Below are 22,638 nucleotides of genomic sequence, written 5' to 3' on the forward strand. Positions count from 1 at the left end.
GGAGCCCAGCCTAGTGGAGATTTGTGGGACACAAGTTATGGACATAGTCGATGCTTTATGTCCCAGTTGAAAATAAATGCATTTTCCAAAAAAAAAATAGTGAGCCTATTAAAATTTTAAACAAGCCTCAGCTAGAAGAAGGTGGGAGCAATCTCCTCCATCAATCCATGGTTAGTGCCTATTTTGAGCAATATTTCTTACAATTTTACATGGAAAAAATGTTTATCCCAAATATTTGATATGTAGACACAAATTTACATATTAAATAGTGTTACAAAACTTAAACTGGACAAGTCAATTGAACTAGGTCAATTGGACTCAATCCCTTGGGTGGGTTGCGAGTCAAAAATACTTGGGCAAGACATGAAATCCAGTTGACTCGACCAAGTTTGCCAATTTACCTAGTGAACTGATAGTGTCATCACAATTTAATCAACAATCAAACCTACTTAAATCAGTCCCCATCATTAGGTCAACAACCAAATCGATTTTGATAACACATGAGGTCTTATGGATAAATGTCGTTATCCTTACAAAATGATTGAAATTCTCTTTATAGGTATTATTTGGCATTATCAAAACGAAGTACTTTTATCTTGTTACTTTGACATAAAATTCTCTTAATTGTGTTAAGACCATGGCATGAAATGATTTTAAAATGGAAAGAATTTCAGACCTATATTTGAATAAAAATAGCTATGTAACTACTAGTAAAATCATAAAAAAATGTAACAAAATACTTAACTACAGAGATATTCAAGACACTCAATGGTCCCCATATATCTGAATGAATCAATGAAAATGGAACAACACATTTAAGTTCAGCTCAAGGAGAATATGCAGTCCTCTGGTATTTGTTCAACTAACATACTTCACAATTCAAGCCAGACGAAGATTTCAAAAAAGGAAATAGGTACTAAATTGATGAAGTTGACTGATGTCGGAATCTGTTGTGCCATAACTGTGCTTCTATTTGAGAAGTAGAGACTGCAGTCACTAGAGGTAAGTCCAAGTAATAGAGGCCCCTTTTCATGGGTTTAACCAATCACCTGTTTTGCTGTTAGATCCTAAAACACATAAGAAGAAAGTGAGAAAGTGATTAAACAATTTAACTTTTTTGTTAATTGACTAGCAGATAACAATTTTAACGGGAATTGAGGAACAAATAAGACATCAATAAGGTAGAGTGTGGGTGTAGTAGAGGAGAATCCATTCCCAAGGACTTTGGTTTGAAATCCATATGCTATGGTAACAAACGTGTTTGGTAATTATGGGGACATAGAATGTCAAAGACTTATTACCTGTAAGATGCTCAGAGGCCCTTAGTCAATGATCCAAGATAAAGGGGAAGATGTGATAGAGATCATACCTGAGACAGTGGTGGCAACAACAGTAGTAAAAGATGTAGAAGTAGATACCATCAAAGTCTTCATCATCTGTAATAATTCAAAATCATCATCTGAGACAGTTTTCTTACCTTTATGCAACTCGGTTTTTTTCATTCTTTTGTATGTTATTAACCGAGGCCTAATTGGAAGTAACCCAGTCTAACTTGCCATGAAGTATCCAACAAGTATCCACTAAATGATTCAATCCACCATAGTAGTGTACACCCGGTTATCAACCCTCGAAGGACCATAACCAGCTCTACCACCTCTTCCCCTATCTCCCCTCTAATTCCTACCTTGCCCTCTATTAGTAGAATTTTTAACCATGTTACCTGAGTACATAATAGAGGATACCTCAGTCTAAGGGGTGGAAGAGGGGTTTGGTATCCGAAGTAGTGTGACACTTATATCATAAAAAAATGGAAGCGTTGAGGAGCTGAGAAGTTGTGATTTGGCCACCTATAGATATGACTTGATATTGGCCAAACAAATAGCACCTACCAAGGTCTCCCACTGTTTTTCTTGAAACAAGATGTCAGTGGAGAAGGGTTGAGCAAATTTTCACTCTTGAATCAGTCCTCTAAATTGATCCAAGTACTCATGCAGATTCTCCCCTCGTTTTGTATTAAACATATTTTGAAACATGTCATATAACTTCTATAAATTCTCAGTATTAGAGTACAACTTGGCATAGGTGTCCCATATCTGCCTCGTGGTCTCAAGGTGATTAATATTATTTGCCACATGTTCCTCCGTGTTGTTTATTAACCAACTAATCACCAAAGTATTATTTTTAACCATTTAATATAAGAGCTATCTTCTCCATCAACGGGTGGAGTTGGTTTGGTTAAATGTCCTAAAAGGTCCCGAGTGATAAAAAAAACCTTTTAATCGCCTGAGGCCAACTTAGATAATTAGACAACCCTCTCAAGGGTATAGTGGTAATATTGAGAAAATTCACTTTACTTGTCATGTAATCTTCAGTCATCAAGTACCAAGTAAACTATACACTATATGCAATACATAAGCCAAGGGAGAGAGACTTCACCAACCGAGGCTTAACAAACCTCAAACATGCACTAAATTAAGGAGTTAATTACTTCATGTGTGTGCCCACATAATTTAAATAAATCTTATGTCTTTCTTAATCAAGAAAAAAAATCAAATCATGTTCAAAATCAACCTCTTTCAATAAAAAGGAAACTTTCTTTTGGATATAGGTACTTGTACGAAGTAATCACAATATTTGACTTCCCTTATTGCCTTAATTATTTAAGGTGGGGAATATAGAATAAGGTAAGTGAGATTATACCAAAATCTCAAAAGTTCTCAATCAGCTTAGAGAATCTTCCAAATAATGAACTTTCTTTCTATGACCTTGGCGCCAAGTATCATTCAACTCCAACCTTTACTTTCCTTTTTTTTTTCCTCGAATCTTTAGGTAAGTAAATCCATAAATCAATCTCAACGTGGAAGACTTCCAATGTGAGAAAAAAACTAGCATGTATCTTCTTTGACAAAACAAATTTCTTGCAACAATTCATGGTGTCTTCACGAGTTCAAAAAACTTTGAACCATGACATCAACAACAACAACATGAAATCTACTTCAATCTTAAGGACTTTCAACGCACGCATGTAAGCATAGTTTTTTTTTTTATCATAAAATCAAGAAACCAATAATGAAATAAACAATCTCATTTAATAAACAATAACCATAATTCCACAAATAGTATCAATATGAAAAGTGATCCATTTTTTTGGAGATAGCATGGACGAATACGTCGAAAAACACTAGACTGAAGCTAGCATATAAGATATGATAGTCTTAACTTTTTTTTCTGTACAAAACATGCTCAATAATCATCTAGCTTCCCAAGATATACACCAACAATCATCTAAAAAAAAAAATGGAGAAAACTTATCTTTTATGAGCCAAAAAGAATCAAGATAAATTCGTTGTTCAACGTTTCAATTCCACCAAGAAGATTAATGAAAAGCTTTATTAACCAACACCATAATTTTGGTATCTTAAACCTAATGTTTTGATACCATGTTAGATTTAAGATCACATGATGTTTATAGCAAACGGATCAAATAAAGGGAGAAGAGAGTAACGAAAGAGAGAGAGAGAGAGAGAGAGAGAGAGAGAGAGATGAATGAATGGAATAAGGAGAAAGGGAGAAAGAGTGTTCGACCAAGAGAGTGAGAGAGAAAGAGGGAAGGAAGATTAAGTTAAGTGACGTACCTAATCCTCCGCCTCATTTGTATTATGTGTTTATAACAAAAAATATTTTAATAATTACATCAATACCCTTTACTCTAATGAGGGAGAAAAAAGGACAAAAATTAAAGATAATTTACATCATGCCATTATACTTCGAGTTTTATCTTCCATAAAAAATCAATAAGCAAAAAGGATAGCAACCAAGTAAGTCCTTCCTACCTCCCTCATGTGACTGACTAGAAAGAAAAGAAAAGAGGGTTGGAGCTTCCTCCATTGGCTCATCATGCATTCGGAAGGCCACACACCCTTTTCACAATTTTCTTTTATAAAAGTTTGGAGAAAAATATTTTAATTTTTATAACACTTTTATAAGAATATATTGTTTTTCGATTATTTACCCATATAGTTTTCCATCTTAGCCCAAAAATGAACAATAAACACAAGTATAAATTAAATGGACTAGGTATTGGAATTAGTTTACCCATTTTATCTGTTACCGGTCTAGACCCCTCTCTAGACTGGATCGACAAGTCAAAGTTATTTTGATAAACCAACTCTCGTATCGCTTAAAAACACTATGTAGACAAAAACATTGGGTAAAAACCTAATTAACCAAGTCGGTTATCGATTTAATTAGTTAATTGACTAGCTTGACTCTATCAACCAGGTCATGGTCACATGAGAGACCACATGAAGGGGCACCACCAACTTCCCTCTCTTTTGACACTAAATCTAATGGTAGTTACTCCATAGCATAAAGAACCATTAGGGTTAAGAGTATTGGCTTTCTCCCCGGCGCATCTTTGTAGAATTCCGTCCACCCAACAATACGAAAGCGATACGTATTCGTACCCGTAGTTATATGCGTGTCTACTTCCACTTGAGTGATCTAACTTGCGCCTGCGGTGATACAAGTCCTTTGTCCCTGCTTTTATCTTTACTTGCCCCTAACTTTAATTTCCCCCGCCTCCCCCTCGCTTTCTTTACGTTCGAGCAGCTAGAGACAGAAAAGGGTTTCTTAACTCACAAGGATCCGCCATGGCCGAAAGAACCAATGCCGAATCTCGGAACTCCGTTTCGGTCAAGGTGCCTCACGAGATCGCCAAAGGTACTGTGCCTCCAAATTCGTATTTCTTGTTTGCACCTGGTCAAGTACGCTGTTCTATTTCGTTAGTTCACGGGGAGTTGTGGTTAGTGGTGGGATTTTTGCATTGCTGTTTGGTTTGTTCCTTTGAGAGAAAGAAGTGCGGAGTTTACCGGTTGCGAAGGTTTTAGAGTGGGCATTGCTGAAACTTCGCGGTTCGAGGGTCTGCTTCTCTTTTTGTTTCCTTTCCGGAATTTGGTCGTTATTGATTGGTCTTTTGGAGGTCGGATTATTTTTCGCTTGTTTGGGAGTGACTGGTTGGTATTGTCACTGACGGGTTTGAAGGTGATCGATTGAGGAAACGCATACTTGGAGCCTATTTCGTTTCACTTTTTTTTTGTTTTTTTTTTAAGCTGCGCTAAAGTTCGTTATGTTGTCGGCATGCAATCATATCAAAACTCACTTTTTTATTCTTTTTTTGTCGTTGCGTTTCTAGGTGTTTTTTTTTTTTTTAATTATTATTGTCGTCTCCCGCTCTCTGTTCCTAGTGTTCATTCCTTTATAATCTTCTTTATAATTGGTTTTTCTTTCCCTTATTTTTGACAGAAAGGAAAAATGTTTGGTCATGTTAATATAGTTTTTTTTTGAAATATGTTAATATAGTTATCTTTTGTAAATTTTCAATAACGGAGGATAACATTGCTGGAGACTGTTCTCCTTCATGTAAGCGCCTTTTTATTTAATTTAGCCTCCTGCACGTTCTCATTGAGTATTTTTACTGTAGCAACTTAGGAATTTTTGCTATCTCGTTTCCTTTTTGTTATGGTGAGTTACCAAATATATTTTGGTTTTAATGGCTATGCCACCCCAAATAACTATCAATCAATTCTTTTCTCTCTGGCAGAGTACTAGTATCTAAAAGTTAAACATGAAATGACTCTCTTAGTTAACTAGGACTTGTTGTTTATGCTATGACCATCAATGTTGTTGCGCCACCAAAATTCAGCTGAATGAATGTGATGAAAACTGAGTAATGAGATGGAACAGAGAGTTGAAATGTTGTGCTTTTGCACTTTTGGGTCTTAAAGGTACTGATTGCCATTTTGAAAATGATATAAATATTTGATCATAACATAGCAATATTTTTACCTAGTGGCAAGCCATGTTAAATTCTAGGTACTTTAGCTTGGCCAATTTTTATGTAGTTTTCTCTTTCCCTATTTATTGCTTTGTCTATTTTTTTGAAGAATGTTTTGGCAAAACTTTGTTCTTAAATCTGATGTACTTTCCTGGCCTTTTTTAATGTTGGTTCCTCCTAAATTCATTATAATGCTATGTCTTTCTAGCAGCTTGTCACTGGCATAATTATGCTTATAAGTTTGAAGATCTTCTGGAAGTTGGATTCTTGTATTTCTCAGTATCTTATATGTCAAGCAAGTCATTTTGAAGTAAGGGAAAATGGTCATTTCAAACCTTGAGCAGTTGTTGCTTTTTCCTTGCTACTTAAGTTTTATTCCGAATATACTGTTGAAGCCATTGCATTTTTTATTTTATTTTATTTTTTGCTGGTGAGTATTCTTTTTTATGTGAAAGGGAAGAAGTAATTGGGTTTCAGGACATGTCTATTTGTCAAATATGTGGAGTGGTTTGCAGTTGCAAATCCAGTATTGGGGATTGGATGGATTTACTCTTGCTAATCTCGGTTCTTTTTTTTTTTTTTTTTTGAGAGGGGCGTGGCGCGATTCGAACTCGCGACCTAACACACCTAATGATGTAAACAAAATACCACTAGACCAAACGGCCTTAGGTTTGCTAATCTTGGTTCTACTTTTGCATTTATGTAGATTGCAGTCTTTAGGCTATAACACTCTTGTGAAGTGTTGATATGTGGTAATTTGTTGAAAAGGTATTTGTTAAATTGGGTCCAAGGCCCTATCCCAAAATGACTAGTCAACTTAGGAAACCTCTTTCCCAACTAATAAACTCAAGATCTTTGTACTCACTAATCCATGTGGGACTATTCTTTAACACTCCCCCTCACTTGTAAACCATCTTTTGTGGCTCTACAAGTGGATAATTTAGGAGTAGGCAATTTAGGTGTAGGCCCTCTTTTGTGGCTCTCCAAGTGGATAGTTTTTAGGTGTAGGCCCTCTTTTGTGGCTCTACAAGTAGATAGTTTTTAGGTGTAGGTCCACATATGAGTATTTGCTCTGATACCATGTTAAATTGGGTCCAAGGCCCTATCCCAAAATGACGAGTCAACTTAGGAAACCTCTTTCCCAACTAATAAACTCAAGATTTTTGTACTCACTAATCCATGTGGGATTATTCCTTAACAATATTTGTTTGATACAACCAATTATATTCCTTTTATTGACCTTTGTAAATCTTAGGAAAAGTATGGTACTAGTCAATTCCCTTGGAAAAGTAGCTACAAATCAATTCCCTTGGAAAAGTAGCTACTGATCAATTCCCTTGAAAAATTATGCTACCAGTCAGTTCACTGGAAAAAAGTATTCCACCAGTCAATTCACTTGAAAACAACTTTGTGAAGAAGAAGCTTTGCATGTATTACTGTCAGTTTTCATCATCATCTTTTTTTTAAAGGATCTTGTGCATTATTCCATTTAGTCATGTAGCTATCCCCTAGGAATTGGAGTGGAGATTGGATTGACTGTAGATGTATTTGTCTAATCAGCCCTAAAACTAAACTGAAACTATTCTAGAGCTGACCTAGGTCAATCTGAGTCAGCTGGATCGATACTAGTTATCATATTGGCTTCACTGGTTTCGTGGTAAAGGAAGCAGGGAAGTTTGGCGTGTACCTCTGATTATCACAATGTCCACCTTGATTGGTTTTTGGGTACACCACTTTGGTGAATGAGAAGGAGATTAATTTGTCTTTTCTGGTATTAGGCATGTCACTGGTAGTGTTTGGTGGTGATGGAAGTTCGACTCATTGAGCTTTTGAATGTACCATGTACCATGTCTGGTTATATCACTTAGGCTTGTTCTGGGTTTTTCATTGTGGATTTCTTAAATGCCCTGCATGTAGATGCCAATGACCTCATGTCGTTGCATTGCATGGAGTTACCAACGTCCTGGTGATTCACATTATTATGTTCAAAACGATCAAATTGTGCTTTTAATGGTAACTGTGCTGCCATTTTTGTTAAAGAAAAAATAACTGTGCTGCTTTCTTGAGTTTGAGCTAGCTTGATAGTGAGCATTTTATGAGCTTGCCACACTCTTCACGGATGTAATTATGATTTTCTCTTTTTCTAATACGATTTTTCAGATATTCAAGGATCTGATAATTCTGTCCCTCTTTCACCACAATGGCTCCTGCCAAAGCCTGGAGATAAGCATGGAGCTGTTATTGGGGTAAAAAGTTTATAATGTGCACTTCATGTTCTTTGGTTCTGCCATGTATTTCTTTAGATTGAGTATGTGGTTATCATTTTGAATACTCTTTTGATATTCACATAATTTCTGGTTTTTATGCATAACATCAGCATCTTTTAGATGTCCGTGTTATCATGCCACATGTAGAGGCTTTGATGTTCACTTCTGAAGAAAAATGATTATATTTAATGTGATGGTGGTTTGTTACATGAATGTACTGTAAATCGCTAAAAAAATATGTTGCTTTTTCCTGTAATTTCTCATGTGCTGCGTGACTGCTTTTCAGGATTCTCATTTCAGGTCTTATCCCAATGCCAGCAATTGCTCCGATTTAGTTAAGGCATCAGGAAATGGAGATGATAGTCATGATGTAGAGAAGAAACATGACGTTTTCAGGCCCTCCTTGATTGATGCTGAAGCTGCACGTCGAGACCGCTGGCGTGATGAAGAAAGAGATACAAATTCTGGTATCCGCAGAGACCGTTGGAGAGGAGAGGGAGAGAAGGAAGTTGGTGGTGATACTAGCCGCAAGATGGACCGCTGGATTGACAATTCCTTGAGTAGGCATGCTGGAGAAGCTCGCCGTTCCATGCCAGATCGCTGGTCTGATTCAGGTAACAGAGAAATTGGTTATGAGCAGCGGCGAGAGAGCAAGTGGAACACACGGTGGGGTCCAGATGACAAGGAGTCTGAAAGTTGGCGGGAGAAGTGGTTGGACACTAGCAGAGATGGTGAGGGGTCCCGTGACAAAGTTATGGCTCCTTCAATTAATCATGGGAAGGACATGGACAGGGAAGCAGACCATTTCACCAGGCCGTGGCGTTCAAACATTACTCAAAGTCGAGGGAGGGCTGGAGATCCATCCCATCATCAGTCTGTGGCTTCGAACAAACAACCAACCATGTTTAGCTATGGTAGGGGTCGAGGGGAGAATGTTGGTTCAACCTTTTCTGCTAGTCGTGGAAGGGTTAAAACCAATAGTGGTGCTGCCTTAGATAAGTTGGAAGGATCATATGGAGACCATTCCACTTTAAACTATAGTAGAACTAAGATGCTTGATGTATATCGGATGACTGATTTGGCAACATATAAGAAACTGTTAGAAGGGTTTGTGGAAGTCTCTTTTCTAACCCAGGCAGATCCATTGGAGCCACTGGCACTTTCTGCCCCTTCTCCAGAGGAATTGGTAAAATGGCAACTGAGCCTCCCCTTAAATTGTGAGCTTCTTCTACATAGTTTACCTTTTAACAAATTATTGCTTGGACAGGCTATTCTGAGGGGAATTGACCAAGGTGATATTGTAAGTAGTGGTGCTCCGCAGGTGTCAAAAGATGGCTCTGTTGGGCGAAGTTCTACAGAAATGAGACGAGTCAAATTTGGTATTGCACTTTCTTAAGATGTCAATTTTCTGTTGTGCTGAAATCTTGTTTGACTGGCTTATCTGTATACAGGTAGCAGAGAAGATTTATCATCATCTGTGGATGATGCGAAAGATGAAAGTGTTTACCTTTACCAGGCAAAAGGTGAACATTTGGGTCACTCAGGAAGTCCACTGAATGAGAAGCATCCACACTTACTTGGTGATTCAAAGTTGGAAATGCTTCATAGCCTTCATCCGTACCAAGATAGTAAATCTAGTATCGAAGGTACTGCTGTCGTGTGCCATTGATACGTGATAATCGTATATATTCTCCTTGGGGTTGTCCACTTTTTTCCAATTCAAGCCACTAACATCTTCACATCTTCCTTGTATCTTGTCATGGAGCATTCATATCCATCATTAAAAATTTGCTTCATGCTTTGTTACCTTTTGTCTAGATGATGCTATACTTATATTTGACTCACACAGGTGCTGATGAGGCAGCAGCTTTAAGAGAAGTGAGCATGCTGGAAAAGTCTGTTGCACATTCAAACAGTCCATGGAGACCACAGTCAATGATAGATCGGTCACATGGGCCATCGCATGACTTAAGAGACTGTTCTGCTGAAGTCAGATCAAGAATGTCTGATGTAGACTGGGAGAATATCACTGCTGTATCTCCAGCTTTCTGCAAAGACGAACGAAACTGGCATGTATCTGAAGGTTTCAATGTGGATATGGGTCGGCAAGTAGATATCAAAAGACAGTTATCTGGAGTGGATGTAGACAAGGAAGCAAAAGTCTTGTTGGGTCGAAAGGACTCTTTTGTTGCAAGGGATAAAGCTATGCTTGTTAGGAGGGGTTTGTCACAACCTCCAGAGGACCTCTCATATTACTATAAAGATCCACAAGGAGAAATTCAAGGCCCATTTACTGGGAGTGATCTGATTGGATGGTTTGAGGCAGGATATTTTGGTATAGATTTGCAAGTTCGTGTGGTCACTGCTTCTGCCGACATACCTTTCTCATTACTTGGTGATGTTATGCCCCATTTGCGGATGAAAGCAAGGCCTCCTCCAGGATTTGGTGCACCTAAGCATAGCGACAGTGTCATTGAGGCATCGATGAAGGCTCAGTTTAGTAGCCTTGGAAAGCTTCCTTCTGTTATAAGTGAGAATGATGTTATGAAAGGTGAGCAAAGGAGTCGACATGAGTCAGTGTCTGGGGCAGAGAATAGATTTTTGGAGTCACTGATGTCTACTGGCAGTACGACTGGTTCATTAGAAAATTTTTCTTTTAATGAAGGTATGTGGCTGTGGGTGCTATTTCTTTCAATTTAATTACCAAGTGCTGGTCTTCTTCTTATTTTTCTGGGTCTCAATTTGTCTTTCATTTTTTATTGGTTTTTTTATTTTCTCATTGGTAGGCACTCAGGGCTATGTTGGAAGCAGTCCAGCTGCTTTGCCATCAGTCAAGGGGGAGAGTGGGACTGATCTAAGTTTCCTTTTCGCCCAGCGACTCTCTTTGGAATGCCAAAGATCTTTGCCTAATCCCCTATCATTTTATCCTGGTAGAGATGCTCCTGCAGCAGCATCAAAAACAGAAATTCGCCCAGATTCACCTTCTCCACTTTCAAAACTGTTGCCTTCCTTGGCACAGAGTTCTCATCAGATTCCAGTGGCTCAAAATGTGGATTTGACATCTATACTACAGGCAGCATCCGATAAGTCTTCCGATGCTATTAATAATGGCACTTCTGCTTGGGGAAATTTCCCTGATGTTAGATCTCTGAGTAATGTTGTCCAGGTTGGCAGTAATCCAATTAAGAGTGGTGGCATGGATATTTCACACAATAAGGTGGAGATGCATCATCATAATCAACATTTTATTTCCCCAGAAGGGTATGGTATCTCATCACAGATGCTGCCACAACAACAGCAACATCCTCCTCCCCAATCTTTACCTCATATGCTTAATCAGCAACATTTAGACCACCCTTCTGGCGTGTTGCCACCAGAGAAGCTACTTCCTTCAAGTATTTCTCAGGATCCTCAAATGATTAATCTTTTGCAGCAACAGTATATGTTATCTCAGCTTCAGCTGCATTCCCAGGCACCTGTTCCATCCCAACTCTCATATCTGGATAAGCTCTTGCTTCTGAAGCAGCAACAGCAGCAGCAGCAGCTATTGCTACATCAGCAACAGCAGCATTTGCTGGCTCAGGTTCTTGGGCAGTCTTCTTCGTGTTTTAGTGAAGCAACTTATGGGTCTTTAGGAAATTCTTCTCCATTGGATCATCTTGGGGTCCTGCAGTCTCATGAGGCATTCCAGATTAACTCACAGATGCCACAAAACCCTTTGTCTTGTGATAATCATGTTCATGAGTCTGCCCGTGATTTGCAAGATGGACAGAAGTCTGGCTTTGTGCATTTAACTTCCCAGGTGCCCCAGGATGCTGGCTATAGTGTTGACTCTGATAACACTGCTGCTCCAAAAGGTTGGGATGCTACCTCTCTTCCTCAGAAAAGTGAGGATCACGCTGGGAGGTTGTTAGCACCAGTCATGGCTGAGGAGAGTGCCTTGCCTAAGGCTGTGGAAACGTTGCCTGCCTGTGAAGTGCACTCTGTACAACAACATGCTGCAGCCTCACATGTCAGTGAGTCAGGTTTTCATAAGCTTGTATCTCAGCATGGTATAGATGTTCTTGAAACTGTTCCTGGTAGTGTCTCTAAAGGTATGGAAGAAGAGAACCTGAGTGTAGCTGTTTCTGTATCTTCTGCTGGTAATTCAATGAGCGACTTGCATACATCTCAAAAATTCAAACATATAACTTTGGGAGGTACTGATGAAGAATCACAGGGACAAAAAGAACAAACTCAAGCTGAGGTTTCTGTGGTTAAGGAAGGAAAAAGGTCTGAGGTAAAGAAAACTTCAGAGAAGAAATCCAGAAAGGCCAAGAATTCAAAAGTACAATCTTCTATTGATCAGGGCAAGGGAGCATCAAAGACAACTTCTATTCAGCCCTTGAAACTTGAATTTGGAGCAGAGAGGGCAGATCTGGTTGCAAAGTCCGAGATTAATGTTGAAACGGCAGAAACCATTTTTGCACCATCTTCAATGGGGAAGGCAAATTCCATAACTGATGGGTTTGATTTAGAAGCTCCAAATTCCCAGAAAGTACATAATTCATTTTCCAAAGGTTATTCTGCTGAAGGGAAGCCTGAACCAAGAGAACTTGAATCTGGTTTACAAAACAACTTCCCAGCATCTTCAATACAGCGGGCGTGGAAAGCTGCTCCTGGATTCAAGCCCAAGTCACTTTTAGAAATTCAACAGGAGGAACAAAGAAGGGTACAGGCAGAGCTGTCTGCTTCTGAGACTCTTCCTTCATTTAACTCTTCCATTTTGTCACAACCCCCCTGGTCTGGAATAGTTGCAAGCTCAGAGCATAGCAATACTAGAGATATTCATCAAGATGTAGGAAACTTAAGAACCTCTGAAACTACTAACATGAAGAGCAAGAAGAGCCAGTTGCATGACTTGTTGGCAGAAGAAGTCCTAGCAAAGACAAATGAACAAACTGAGGAGGCCTCTGTTATACCTCCAGTAACAGCTCTAACCTCCCAGGTGGAGGTTTCAACCCCTGTTGACAATGATTTTGTAGAAGCAAAGGATACTAAAAAGAGCCGAAAAAAGGCAGGCAAGAGTAAGAATGTAGGACGTAAGGCTTCTTCTTCTCCTGTTTCTTCTACGGATCTATCCATTGGGCCGAATCTTGTGGAGAAAGGGAAAAGTTCCCGTCAGGTAGTGCAAGAAAAGGAAGCTTTTCTAGCTCCTCCATCAGGTGCTTCTTTGGGAGATTTTGTTCTTTGGAAGGGAGGAGATCAGGTTAACACGCCACCAGCTCCTGCATGGTCAACTGATGCAGGAAGACTTCCTAAGCCCACATCATTGAGAGACATCCAGAGGCAACAGGAGCAAAAGATCCTGTCTGTGCAACAGCAAGTGCCAGTGCCAGTGCCAGTGCCTGTGCCAACACCTACAGCGAAGGCTCAGTCAAACCGGTCAGCACGTGCAAGTGGTTCTTCATGGCAGCTCTCTGGATCTTCACCATCCAAAGGAGCTGCATCTCCTATTCATGTTTCTTCTCAATCTAAATCAAACTTTGATGATGATCTATTTTGGGGCCCTCTTGATCAACCAAAGCAAGATGTCAAACAGTAAGTTGTTATACCATTTATGTTCATGTTGCACCTGCCGTGGTTCTGTTCTTCTTATTCAACACTTGGCTTCTCTTATAGAGCTGCTTGTGGGTCTTCTTATATTAATGTCTTTGGTTGGTCCATGAATCTGAAAAGTTCTGTAGCAATACTCGGAGGAGCTTCTTTTAATCTTGCACCTGTACGTTTATTCCTAACTATACACCCTAAAAAAAAAACAAAAAAAAGGATACAAGATTTTGATTTGGAGTTTTCGTGAAAAGTTTGATTAGATTTTGTAATGGGTTTTTGGGACAAAATCCTTGTGCTCAAACCAGTTGGCTGAAAATGAAGAAGAATATGTGTAATGCAGAGAAAAGTAACATCTCATTTGATCATGTTTCTTTGATTGTCATGGTCCAGCGTTATGTGGTTATCACTTTAGCCTTTTCAGATGGTTTGCATTTACGGGCTAAAGTTCTGCTAGCTGCATTTATTCGTGTACAGTGGATGTTAAGACATTTATGAAGTATTTAAGTAATTGGACCAAAAAAGAAGAATCTAAATGCAAAAGGTAGTAGTATTCATAATTTTTTTTCATAAAAAAAATACAAAAAGTATTCTTATGAAGAAAATAGTAATTGCTTTGATATTGATGTACTTCGCTGTTGCTTGATTTATTTTCCATTTGTAGTGAGACTCAAATTAAATTTTTTGATATAATTATTGGACACAAATGAAGGTTATTTAAGTTGATATATATATTGCGAGATCTAGACTCTTTAGATGGCAGCATGTCCTCACGGGTGCCAATGGAAGAGTGGATAGTTAGTGAGAGAGGGAGTTGCCTGCCAGTTTCAGGAACTCCCTTTCACTTACGTTTTTTGTTTTTACTTTTGTCCTTTGTCCTTTGCTTTGTTTTGTATTGATTGATTACCTTCTTGTATTTCTGTGGTTTTTTGGGTTTCCTTAATGAATTCCCCTTTCTTGCTCTTCTGGAAAAAAAAAAACTACGTATAACTTTAAGTATATGGCAGATAAATGCTCATAAAAATGTTGGAGAGTATCTTCTTGGCTTGAAACTGTGAAAGTCAGTGGATTGGTTCATTTGTCTTGGAACAAACTTCCTTGGTTAGTTAGTATGTGCTTGTAAACATGTGCATTTCATTATTGAAATTCAACTTATGAATAGATGATAGTTTGAATCTCTCACTGGATTCGTGAACTGAACAACTTTTAGTTTGTCTTTGATCTATGTTAAGGTGTTGCTCATTGGTTAACATGTCATTCAGTGTCAGATTTGATGTACTTTGATTTGATTACCTCCCATGCCTTAATAATTTGGGCTCTTAAATAATGGTTGATTGCAACAAATTTTTTGCCACATTACTTGAAATCTTTAGAGATAAATAACAGCATGGCTGTTTTTTGGAGGTACATCAGTCTACATGTAAGAGATAATTAGCTATTCCAGTTCTCTCAATTGCTGTTAATTTGATTTTTTCCTCAACAGACTTTTGAGTTATAGTTGAAAGGCCAGAGATTACCTTCTGATTTCATATACAATCTTCTCTTACTGCTCTGGTCATCTTAAACCCATTCTCTTTGCTTATATTTTTCAGGGCTAATTCCTGAGTCTGACCTTCTCAGATACCATATTTGCAAATATGATTGCTTAAATTTCATATGTCCTAATATGACCCAGAGTTTGGGTCTGAACGAAAGTCAGATTGTTGTGTGGGTTTTTTCATCGATCTAAGGATCTCTGTTTTTTATTGCGGCATCTGCTTTCTGATTTGGCAATTAGATTTAGATGTAAGGCTTAAATTTCGTACAGTCCATTTTTTATCTTTCATTTTTAAACTTTCTTGTCTGTTCAAGCTAGAAGTACTTCAAATCTCTCTCTTTCTCTCTCTCTCTCTCTCTCACACACACACACACACACACACACACACACACACACACATACACATCTATCCATCTTTCTATATCCTTTGTTCTATTACCAATCTTTCTTCTTGGAGTAATTTGGCAGAAAAAAGAACAATTCTTGTGCTATGACAGTTCTGTTCCTGATCTGAAATGTAGTGAAATTGTCTACTCTATTCTTTCCCTGTTTACAAATGGAAAAAATTGTAGTAATGGCATTGTTATATATGATGTTGAAGATGCCACTACTCTAAATATTGTAGTTTTAGAATGGGTGAGAATTGGGTGCAATGAGTGGTGGTTGGGCTGAAGTTTGGGTGCATACAAATGTTTGCCGGACTTGAGCTAAGGCTTTATGCCCCCCTTTCTGTTAAATAGATAAATTTATTTTCAATTTTTTTTAAAATGAAAATTTATTTTCATTTTAAAAAATTGATATATTTCTTTACATGTGAAGGATTTGACTCTATCTTTCTGTGAGTTTTCATTTGACTGAGGTTTCTTCTTGTCTCTAAGCAGGTCCGATTTTCCTTCCCTCTCCAATGTCAATAATTGGGGGTCAAAAGCCACATTATCAAAAGGATCTTACGGGGGAGGGTCCTTGAGTCGGCAGAAGTCCTCTGTTGGAAGCAAGCAGGCTGAACACTCCCTCTCATCTTCACCTGCTTTTGCTTCAGCCTCCTCTAAGGGAAGGAGAGATGCTGCAACCAAGCATGCTGGTAATGCAGCCATTCTCTTGACCTGCTTTATTTAATTTTGTTAAAAATGTTTTACTCATCTGCTGTAATTCCTATTTTCCTTTTCTAGAAGCAACAGGCTTCAGAGAGTGGTGTGAGAGCGAATCTGTCAGGCTAACTGGGACGAAGGGTATTTTTTCAACTTTTCCTAGCTCATATTCTAAAGTGCTGTTTAGTCCTGGCATTTTTCCATTACTCTTTCAATACTTATCGTACTTTTGTGTGCATAATTTTCTTATCAGATACAAGCATTCTGGAGTTCTGCTTGAAGCAATCTACTTCAGAAGCTAGGACGACTCTTATTGAGAACCTTGGCTCATTAGATCCAAACCATGAGTTCATCGACAAGTTCCTCAACTACAAAGAACTGTTATCAGCTGATGTGATCGATATTGCCTTTCAAGCTCGGACTGATCGTAGAGAATCTGGATTTGAAGCTGACCATGTACATACTGACAGTAAGGACAATGGTGATTATGACCCAGAAGCCTCTCTTGATGGACCTGCCAAGGAAGGAGGGAAGAAAAAGGCTAAGAAAGGGAAGAAGGTGAGTCCCTCTGTTTTAGGGTTTAATGTCGTTAGTAACCGTATTATGAAGGGTGAGATTCAAAACATTGAAGATTAGCAGGTTTGGAGGTGGATTGTATATACATTTACGTGAACCATCTGTAAATGTTCCAGTAGTCTTCCCCCCTCTTTTTATGGAGAAGCAGGATTGAGTTATCAGCTCAAAGCGGTTGTGGAATTTTTTTCAATTTGGTATTGATTTTCCTTTGGCTTTGATTATTTATAAGTGAAGCATAAGGGCGTCAATCCAGGAAAAGAAATGAATGGGGTTGTTGTTTCTTGTTATTCCAATTTAATTGGCTTTTATCATTTGTGATTGATCTAATCTTAAACAGAACTTCAACTAGTACATTTGGATGATTGTTTTGGCATTTGGACATAAGGATGGATAATATCAGTCTTCGCGCATGATTGATCCAATATGAAAAGCTATTAGGTGTGAAACATGTGAAATGGTTATTTCTTGATCATGACTGGACGTCTGTGATAATTGTTGATTGTATTATTGTGATTGTTGTTGATCATTCGCACTAAATGATTTTTGGTATTGGATCAACCTCCAGCTTTCAGTGACTTGCATAATCAGATTCAGATGATAATCAGATTCAGATGAGAAGGAAAAGGATAATCAGATCAGAAGGTAAAGGACAGAAGAAGAACAAGCCAGAAGCCAGAACTACTTACAAATATAGATAGATACCTAGTTTTGCCTCCATATATAAGAAGATAAAGATAGTAAATACAAACCCATAAATGAAACAAACATTTTAAGTCCAATTTCCACTTCACTTACCAATCCTGACGAGAAAACAAGTACAAGTGGAGAAAGATAGGTTTCTCAAGTAACAGGAAGATTTCTCTGAAACTGATGAAAGACAGTGGAAGAGATGATATCTGGAAGAGGACTACAAGTTGTACCGCCGATCGATTTCTCTGGAGTTCCCTCCGCTGCTAGTACTGGAGCTGGAGGGGTTCTGCCCGTACTCGCTCGTGGGTCCGCTGTACATGCTGCTGTCACCCAACCCGCTCCCCAGAGCCATCTTTCTCATCTTCTTCAGGTCGGCGTTGTATGAGGTTGTATCGTAGTCTGAGCTACCGGAGCTGAACATGGAGCTCTGTCCGGGTCTCACTCCTTCGTTCAAGTCCTCCATCGAGACGTCTCCTTCCAGTGCCCTCACGATCTGTTTCATGGGTTCGTTACGTATTATTATCGACTGATCTTGTTTTCGTTTCTAAAGAGGTGGAGGTTCAAGTCTGTAATGGAGCTACCTGGCTCATCTTGGGGCGCCTCTTTGCAGAGTGCCGAACACTCGCTGCGGCACAGGCGATCATACGCATCATCTCGCTGGGGTTGTAGTTGTTTTCCAGTCGTGGGTCTATCAGTTCGTCGTAGTTGCCATCGTTCAAGGCTTGTTGAAGAATAGGTCTTGCCTGTTGATGGGACAGTAATGAGGAAGGTGAGGAAGAGATGAACAGAACTGGAGAATATTGAATCGGTTTCTGGGTTTAAAATTACTAACCCATTCTACCAAGCTGTCTTCCATAACATTTGTTGTGTCCACTGGCCGTCGTCCGGTTATGAGTTCCAGCAGCATTACACCGTAAGAGAAGACGTCAGATTTCTCGGTTAGCTTCCCACTCGATGCATACTCAGGAGCCAAATACCTGAATCAAAAATTTTTTTTTTTTCTTTTCTCAAACCTGTTACCGATTAATTTGCAGCATGAATATTTTCCAAAAATTCATCATTTGGGACTCACCCAAAGGTTCCCATTACCCGCGTGGAAACATGAGTATGGTTGTCTGATGATAGCTTAGCCAGTCCGAAATCGGCCACCTGATTGAGTTCTCCATCAACAAATTAAAAAACAATTTCTATCAGATAATTTCTTTTCTGTATATGGGCGGAAGTGTATTCACCTGAGCTTCACAGTTGTAATCCAGCAAGATGTTGGCTGTTTTGATATCTCTGTGAATGATACGAGGATGACCTGAAAGCATAAAACAATACGAAATCAGATTAAATATTCTCTCTGTCTTCCGCAAACACTGATGCATAGGAATGAATTCTGGGTTTGCGCAGAAGCAGGTGAACAAATCATTAAGATCTGCAGGTCGCATACAATCTTCGTGAAGGTATGCAAGTCCTTTGGCTGAGCCCAGGGCAATCTTAAGTCTGGTCGGAAAATCGATGACTGGACGATCCTTCCCTGCAACTCAGAAAATGATGGTTAGCCAACTTTCTGTCTGATGAATGATGAAAGGAAGATAGTTAACAGTTCTTTACCGTGGAGATGGTCCTCGAGGGTTTTGTTGGGAACAAATTCATAGACCAACATCCGCTGGCTGCCGGCGATGCAGTACCCAACCAGAGATACAAGGTAGCGGTGGTGAACACGGCTGATGATCTCGACCTCCGCCTGAAACTCTCTCTCCCCTTGCCCGCTCCCTGATTTGAGTTGCTTCACCGCAACCTCCTTGCCGTTCGGGAGGTATCCTTTGTACACGTAACCGAACCCACCTTGGCCGAGGAGGTTGGCCTGGGAAAAGTTGGCCGTGGCTGCCGCCAGTTCCTCGTAGGTAAAGGTACTCTTGTTGAATCCCAGCGAGATGCTCGGGGAAGGCGGCGGCAGCGGTGGCCCATGCGGCCCCGAGAAATTGGAGCTCATGTCGCTGCTGTGCATCATCTGTGGTGACGGAGGTGGGTGCCACCCCCCTCCTGACGGGGGCCCCATCGAACCCGGAGGTGGAGGAACCTTCATCATGTGGTCTGCCGGCGGCGGCTGCCCCGCTGACTGCCAGTTGGAGTGTTGGCCGCTGGGATAGTACTCGCTTCCAGCTTTATGATTGCGTGAATTCACGTAGTAGCTCATGTTGTCGTGCTGCCGCTTCTTCTTTTTGCAGCAGCAGCAGGAGATCAGAATGATCATCACAATCAAAAAGAGTCCTGCGCCCGCAGTAAGTCCAATGATAAGAGGCAGATTCACCTCATGGGAGTCGGGGGAGGGTGAATGGTCACTTCCGGATTGTGAGGACGGTGTATGTGATCTTGAATGATGCGGCGGCGACAATGCTCTTTCGGGAGAAGACGGTGTTGACGATGTCTTGGGAGGCGGAACCGCCCAGTCATTTGGAGGAGAGGGCGGAGAGTTTGAAGAAGAACCGCCGTCGTCATTTGCAGGAGAGGGCGGAGAGTTTGAAGAAGAACCGCCATCGTCATTTGGAGGAGGTGTGTCGTCACCGTCATCGGACGGAGGTGGAGGGGGGGAGGGTGTCGATTTTGCTGGCGGCGGAGGGGATGGCGATGGAGGTGCAGGCGTTTCTTCTGAGGGTGGAGATGATTCCTTCTCGGGCGGAGGAGGCGGTGGTGACGATGGAGGTGGAGCTGCAGGCGGCGAAAGAGTTGGCGGGGATGGAGTATCCGTCGATGGAGCAGCCTCGGGGGTCGAAGCCATTGGATGAGATTAAGTTCGGAGCTCGCCGGAAGAAACTCCCCCCCTCCTTCAACTGCTCGTCTATGAGAAGCCTTCTGTCTGAACCACTGCAAATTTCCAGAATATGCATGATCACCAACAAAGCCAAACAACATCAAATCAACCACAATCTCTTCACGAAATCTCACAGAGAAATATTTGCAGATAATCTTAAGAACGCAGAGGAACCCATTTTCATTTTCATAATTTCTCTGCCTCTAGCTCTGAAACCAATCCACCCACCATTTTCTAGCAAAATCAATCATTTTATTCATGAAACAAAGAAAATCACAAACCCCTGGTAACTTTTATATTTTGATATTCCCAAGACACACAATTGAATTATTGAATCAAAATTCAGAGTTTCATTCCAGTTCCTTGCTCTCATACAGACAAGTGCATCTCACAAACAGATGTTACAGAACCCATCTTCAAATGCAAAACAAATAAAAAGAACAAACTATTAAAAAAGAAGCTGTTTGAGGAAGAGAGAGAAATAAACCAACCTCCTTTAAGAACAGGGCAGGCTTCTCAGAGAGGGGAGGAGGGTATAGACTGTTTCATAATTTGTTTCCCTTTTTTTTCTTTTTCTTTTTTTGTTGGGATCTCGTTCTCCTCCAATCTTTCCTCTCTGTCTCTCTCCCCATATTCTCTTTTGCCATATTTGGTTCATGGGAGCAGAAAAGCAGGGAAGGAGAGCCCTGGCATGAGTCTCCGCGACCCCTGGTTTACCTTTGCATGGGTGGTTGGTTTCTTGTTTTACCTATTCTAACGCGATCTTCTCGGATCCCTTATTGCTACATGTTTAGGCAATAGGATGTAATCCCAAATACATCATGTCATATGTCTCTAAGTGGTCACATAGAAGTTGCAGTCTTTTGTCACATATGTCACATTAGAAGAAGCATTTGAAGTAAGATTGATTTATTACTCATTTAACTATCTCTTCCAATTGATAATCTTTTATTTTGACAACATTTTAATGCCCAAAAGTGTGTGAACCAAGGGCCAGTGGACTTTTAGCTAAAATGTATTTTGTCTTGGCCATGATAACTCATGTAAAGCTTGGTAATGTCTAGGACTCAAGCGATTCTCCCTCTTTGAAAATTCAAAACATTTTAACCAATATGTGAGACATCTCAATCGGATGGGAAGAGAGCTTGTACTTTATACCTGTTACCTTTCTAAGGCACTTTAACAAATTTAACTTTAGAGTAATTTTTTATGTGTTTTAATTTTTTTTTCCATAAGGTCCAAATGAGAATTATGATGGATTTATAGGATTCCATAACCCAAACCGTAACCCTAAACCTAAACTTTCAACCTTAACCCTAACACTAAACCTAAACTTAAACCCTAAATTGTAAACTCACATCCTAGAAACCCTATGCTTAAACTCAAACCCAAACCCTAATTATAACCTTAACCGTAAAACCTAAACCCTATATACCCTAATCCTAAACTTGTTGAATTTTAGGAGAAGAAAATTAATTCACTAAGTGATTATTAATTGAGTACAATGAGCCTCTATTTATAATAGAAAAAATAAGTATAATCTCATCATAATTAAATTACCTATGTCCTAGTTACACCAAAATCTAACTCCTATAGATAAGTCCTAGAATAATTAAACAAATGTAAGATAAATAGAAGACTAAAATAACTAAAACTCATCTAAATAGAACACGTATGCATGACTTCCTCCCAAAAGACTCTTGTTAGACTCCACTATATTAATTCTCTTTCTTTGAGATTTCTTCTTATGAGAGTCATGTAAGAGTTTTCCATAATTACTCTTCGATACTCCCCCTCAAGTCGGAGTTTATAGCTTCAGCTTGCAAGGAAAGAGATTATTAGTCTTAAATCTTCTATCGTTGAAATAATTCTTAAGAGATACAAAATCTTCATCTTTTGTTCTCCTTCTTACTTGATTATTCTTGTCACATAAAATAAAATACCTCTTTCTTTGTATTTCTTCTACTTTTTTCCCTTAAGTTGGGGATAAAAAAGACACAGAAACCCAACTTTGACAAAACAATATGGTAGAAGAAAATCACTCATAGTCATACGACAAAACTCCATATACCAGTCAAAATGGTCATTGTCTGAAAATTATAAAATCAACTCAATTTCAAAGGTAGAAAAAGGCCCAATTTAAGGGCATGAAAAAGAGGCAACTCACAATTTAAAGATAGGTCAAGAAAAATACCTCTTGGGTGAGTAAAATGACTTGGCTCATGCTAGATGTTGGACACACTCCTATTCAATGT

General features: G+C 39.4%; 2 protein-coding genes across 4 annotated transcripts; one reads left to right on the plus strand and one right to left on the minus strand.

Annotated features, from left to right (window-relative positions):
* The first annotated feature begins 4,601 nt into the window (after nucleotides 1-4,601).
* Nucleotides 4,602-17,322, plus strand: LOC137953174 (protein ESSENTIAL FOR POTEXVIRUS ACCUMULATION 1-like). Of its 2 annotated transcripts, none has more exons than XM_068800431.1 (10): nucleotides 4,602-4,722; nucleotides 7,997-8,082; nucleotides 8,390-9,289; nucleotides 9,371-9,482; nucleotides 9,555-9,749; nucleotides 9,953-10,768; nucleotides 10,890-13,683; nucleotides 16,108-16,310; nucleotides 16,399-16,458; nucleotides 16,571-17,322. In XM_068800431.1, exons 1-10 carry the CDS (start codon nucleotides 4,653-4,655, stop codon nucleotides 16,951-16,953), a joined length of 5,619 nt encoding a protein of 1,872 aa, XP_068656532.1. In that variant the 5' UTR covers nucleotides 4,602-4,652; the 3' UTR covers nucleotides 16,954-17,322. The 2 variants fall into 2 exon arrangements, with proteins under 2 accessions (XP_068656532.1, XP_068656533.1); XM_068800432.1 differs by having other exon boundaries at nucleotides 16,111-16,310; nucleotides 16,571-17,321.
* A 292-nt stretch (nucleotides 17,323-17,614) lies between these two features.
* On the minus strand, nucleotides 17,615-20,940 carry LOC137953192 (proline-rich receptor-like protein kinase PERK4). Of its 2 annotated transcripts, XM_068800458.1 has the most exons (8): nucleotides 20,875-20,940; nucleotides 19,183-20,436; nucleotides 19,019-19,105; nucleotides 18,816-18,886; nucleotides 18,656-18,732; nucleotides 18,416-18,560; nucleotides 18,165-18,326; nucleotides 17,615-18,076 (listed from the first exon to the last, which is right to left on the minus strand). In XM_068800458.1, exons 2-8 carry the CDS (start codon nucleotides 20,348-20,350, stop codon nucleotides 17,801-17,803), a joined length of 1,986 nt encoding a protein of 661 aa, XP_068656559.1. In that variant the 5' UTR covers nucleotides 20,351-20,436; nucleotides 20,875-20,940; the 3' UTR covers nucleotides 17,615-17,800. The 2 variants fall into 2 exon arrangements, with proteins under 2 accessions (XP_068656559.1, XP_068656560.1); XM_068800459.1 differs by lacking the exon at nucleotides 20,875-20,940 and having other exon boundaries at nucleotides 19,183-20,484.
* Between the last annotated feature and the right edge of the window lie 1,698 nt (nucleotides 20,941-22,638).

This window comes from Aristolochia californica, unplaced genomic scaffold (assembly GCF_029961685.1).
Source record: "Aristolochia californica isolate CCGP_79_NKW_82.1479 unplaced genomic scaffold, dmAriCali1.0.hap1 SCAF_16, whole genome shotgun sequence".
Lineage (NCBI taxonomy): Eukaryota > Viridiplantae > Streptophyta > Magnoliopsida > Piperales > Aristolochiaceae > Aristolochia > Aristolochia californica.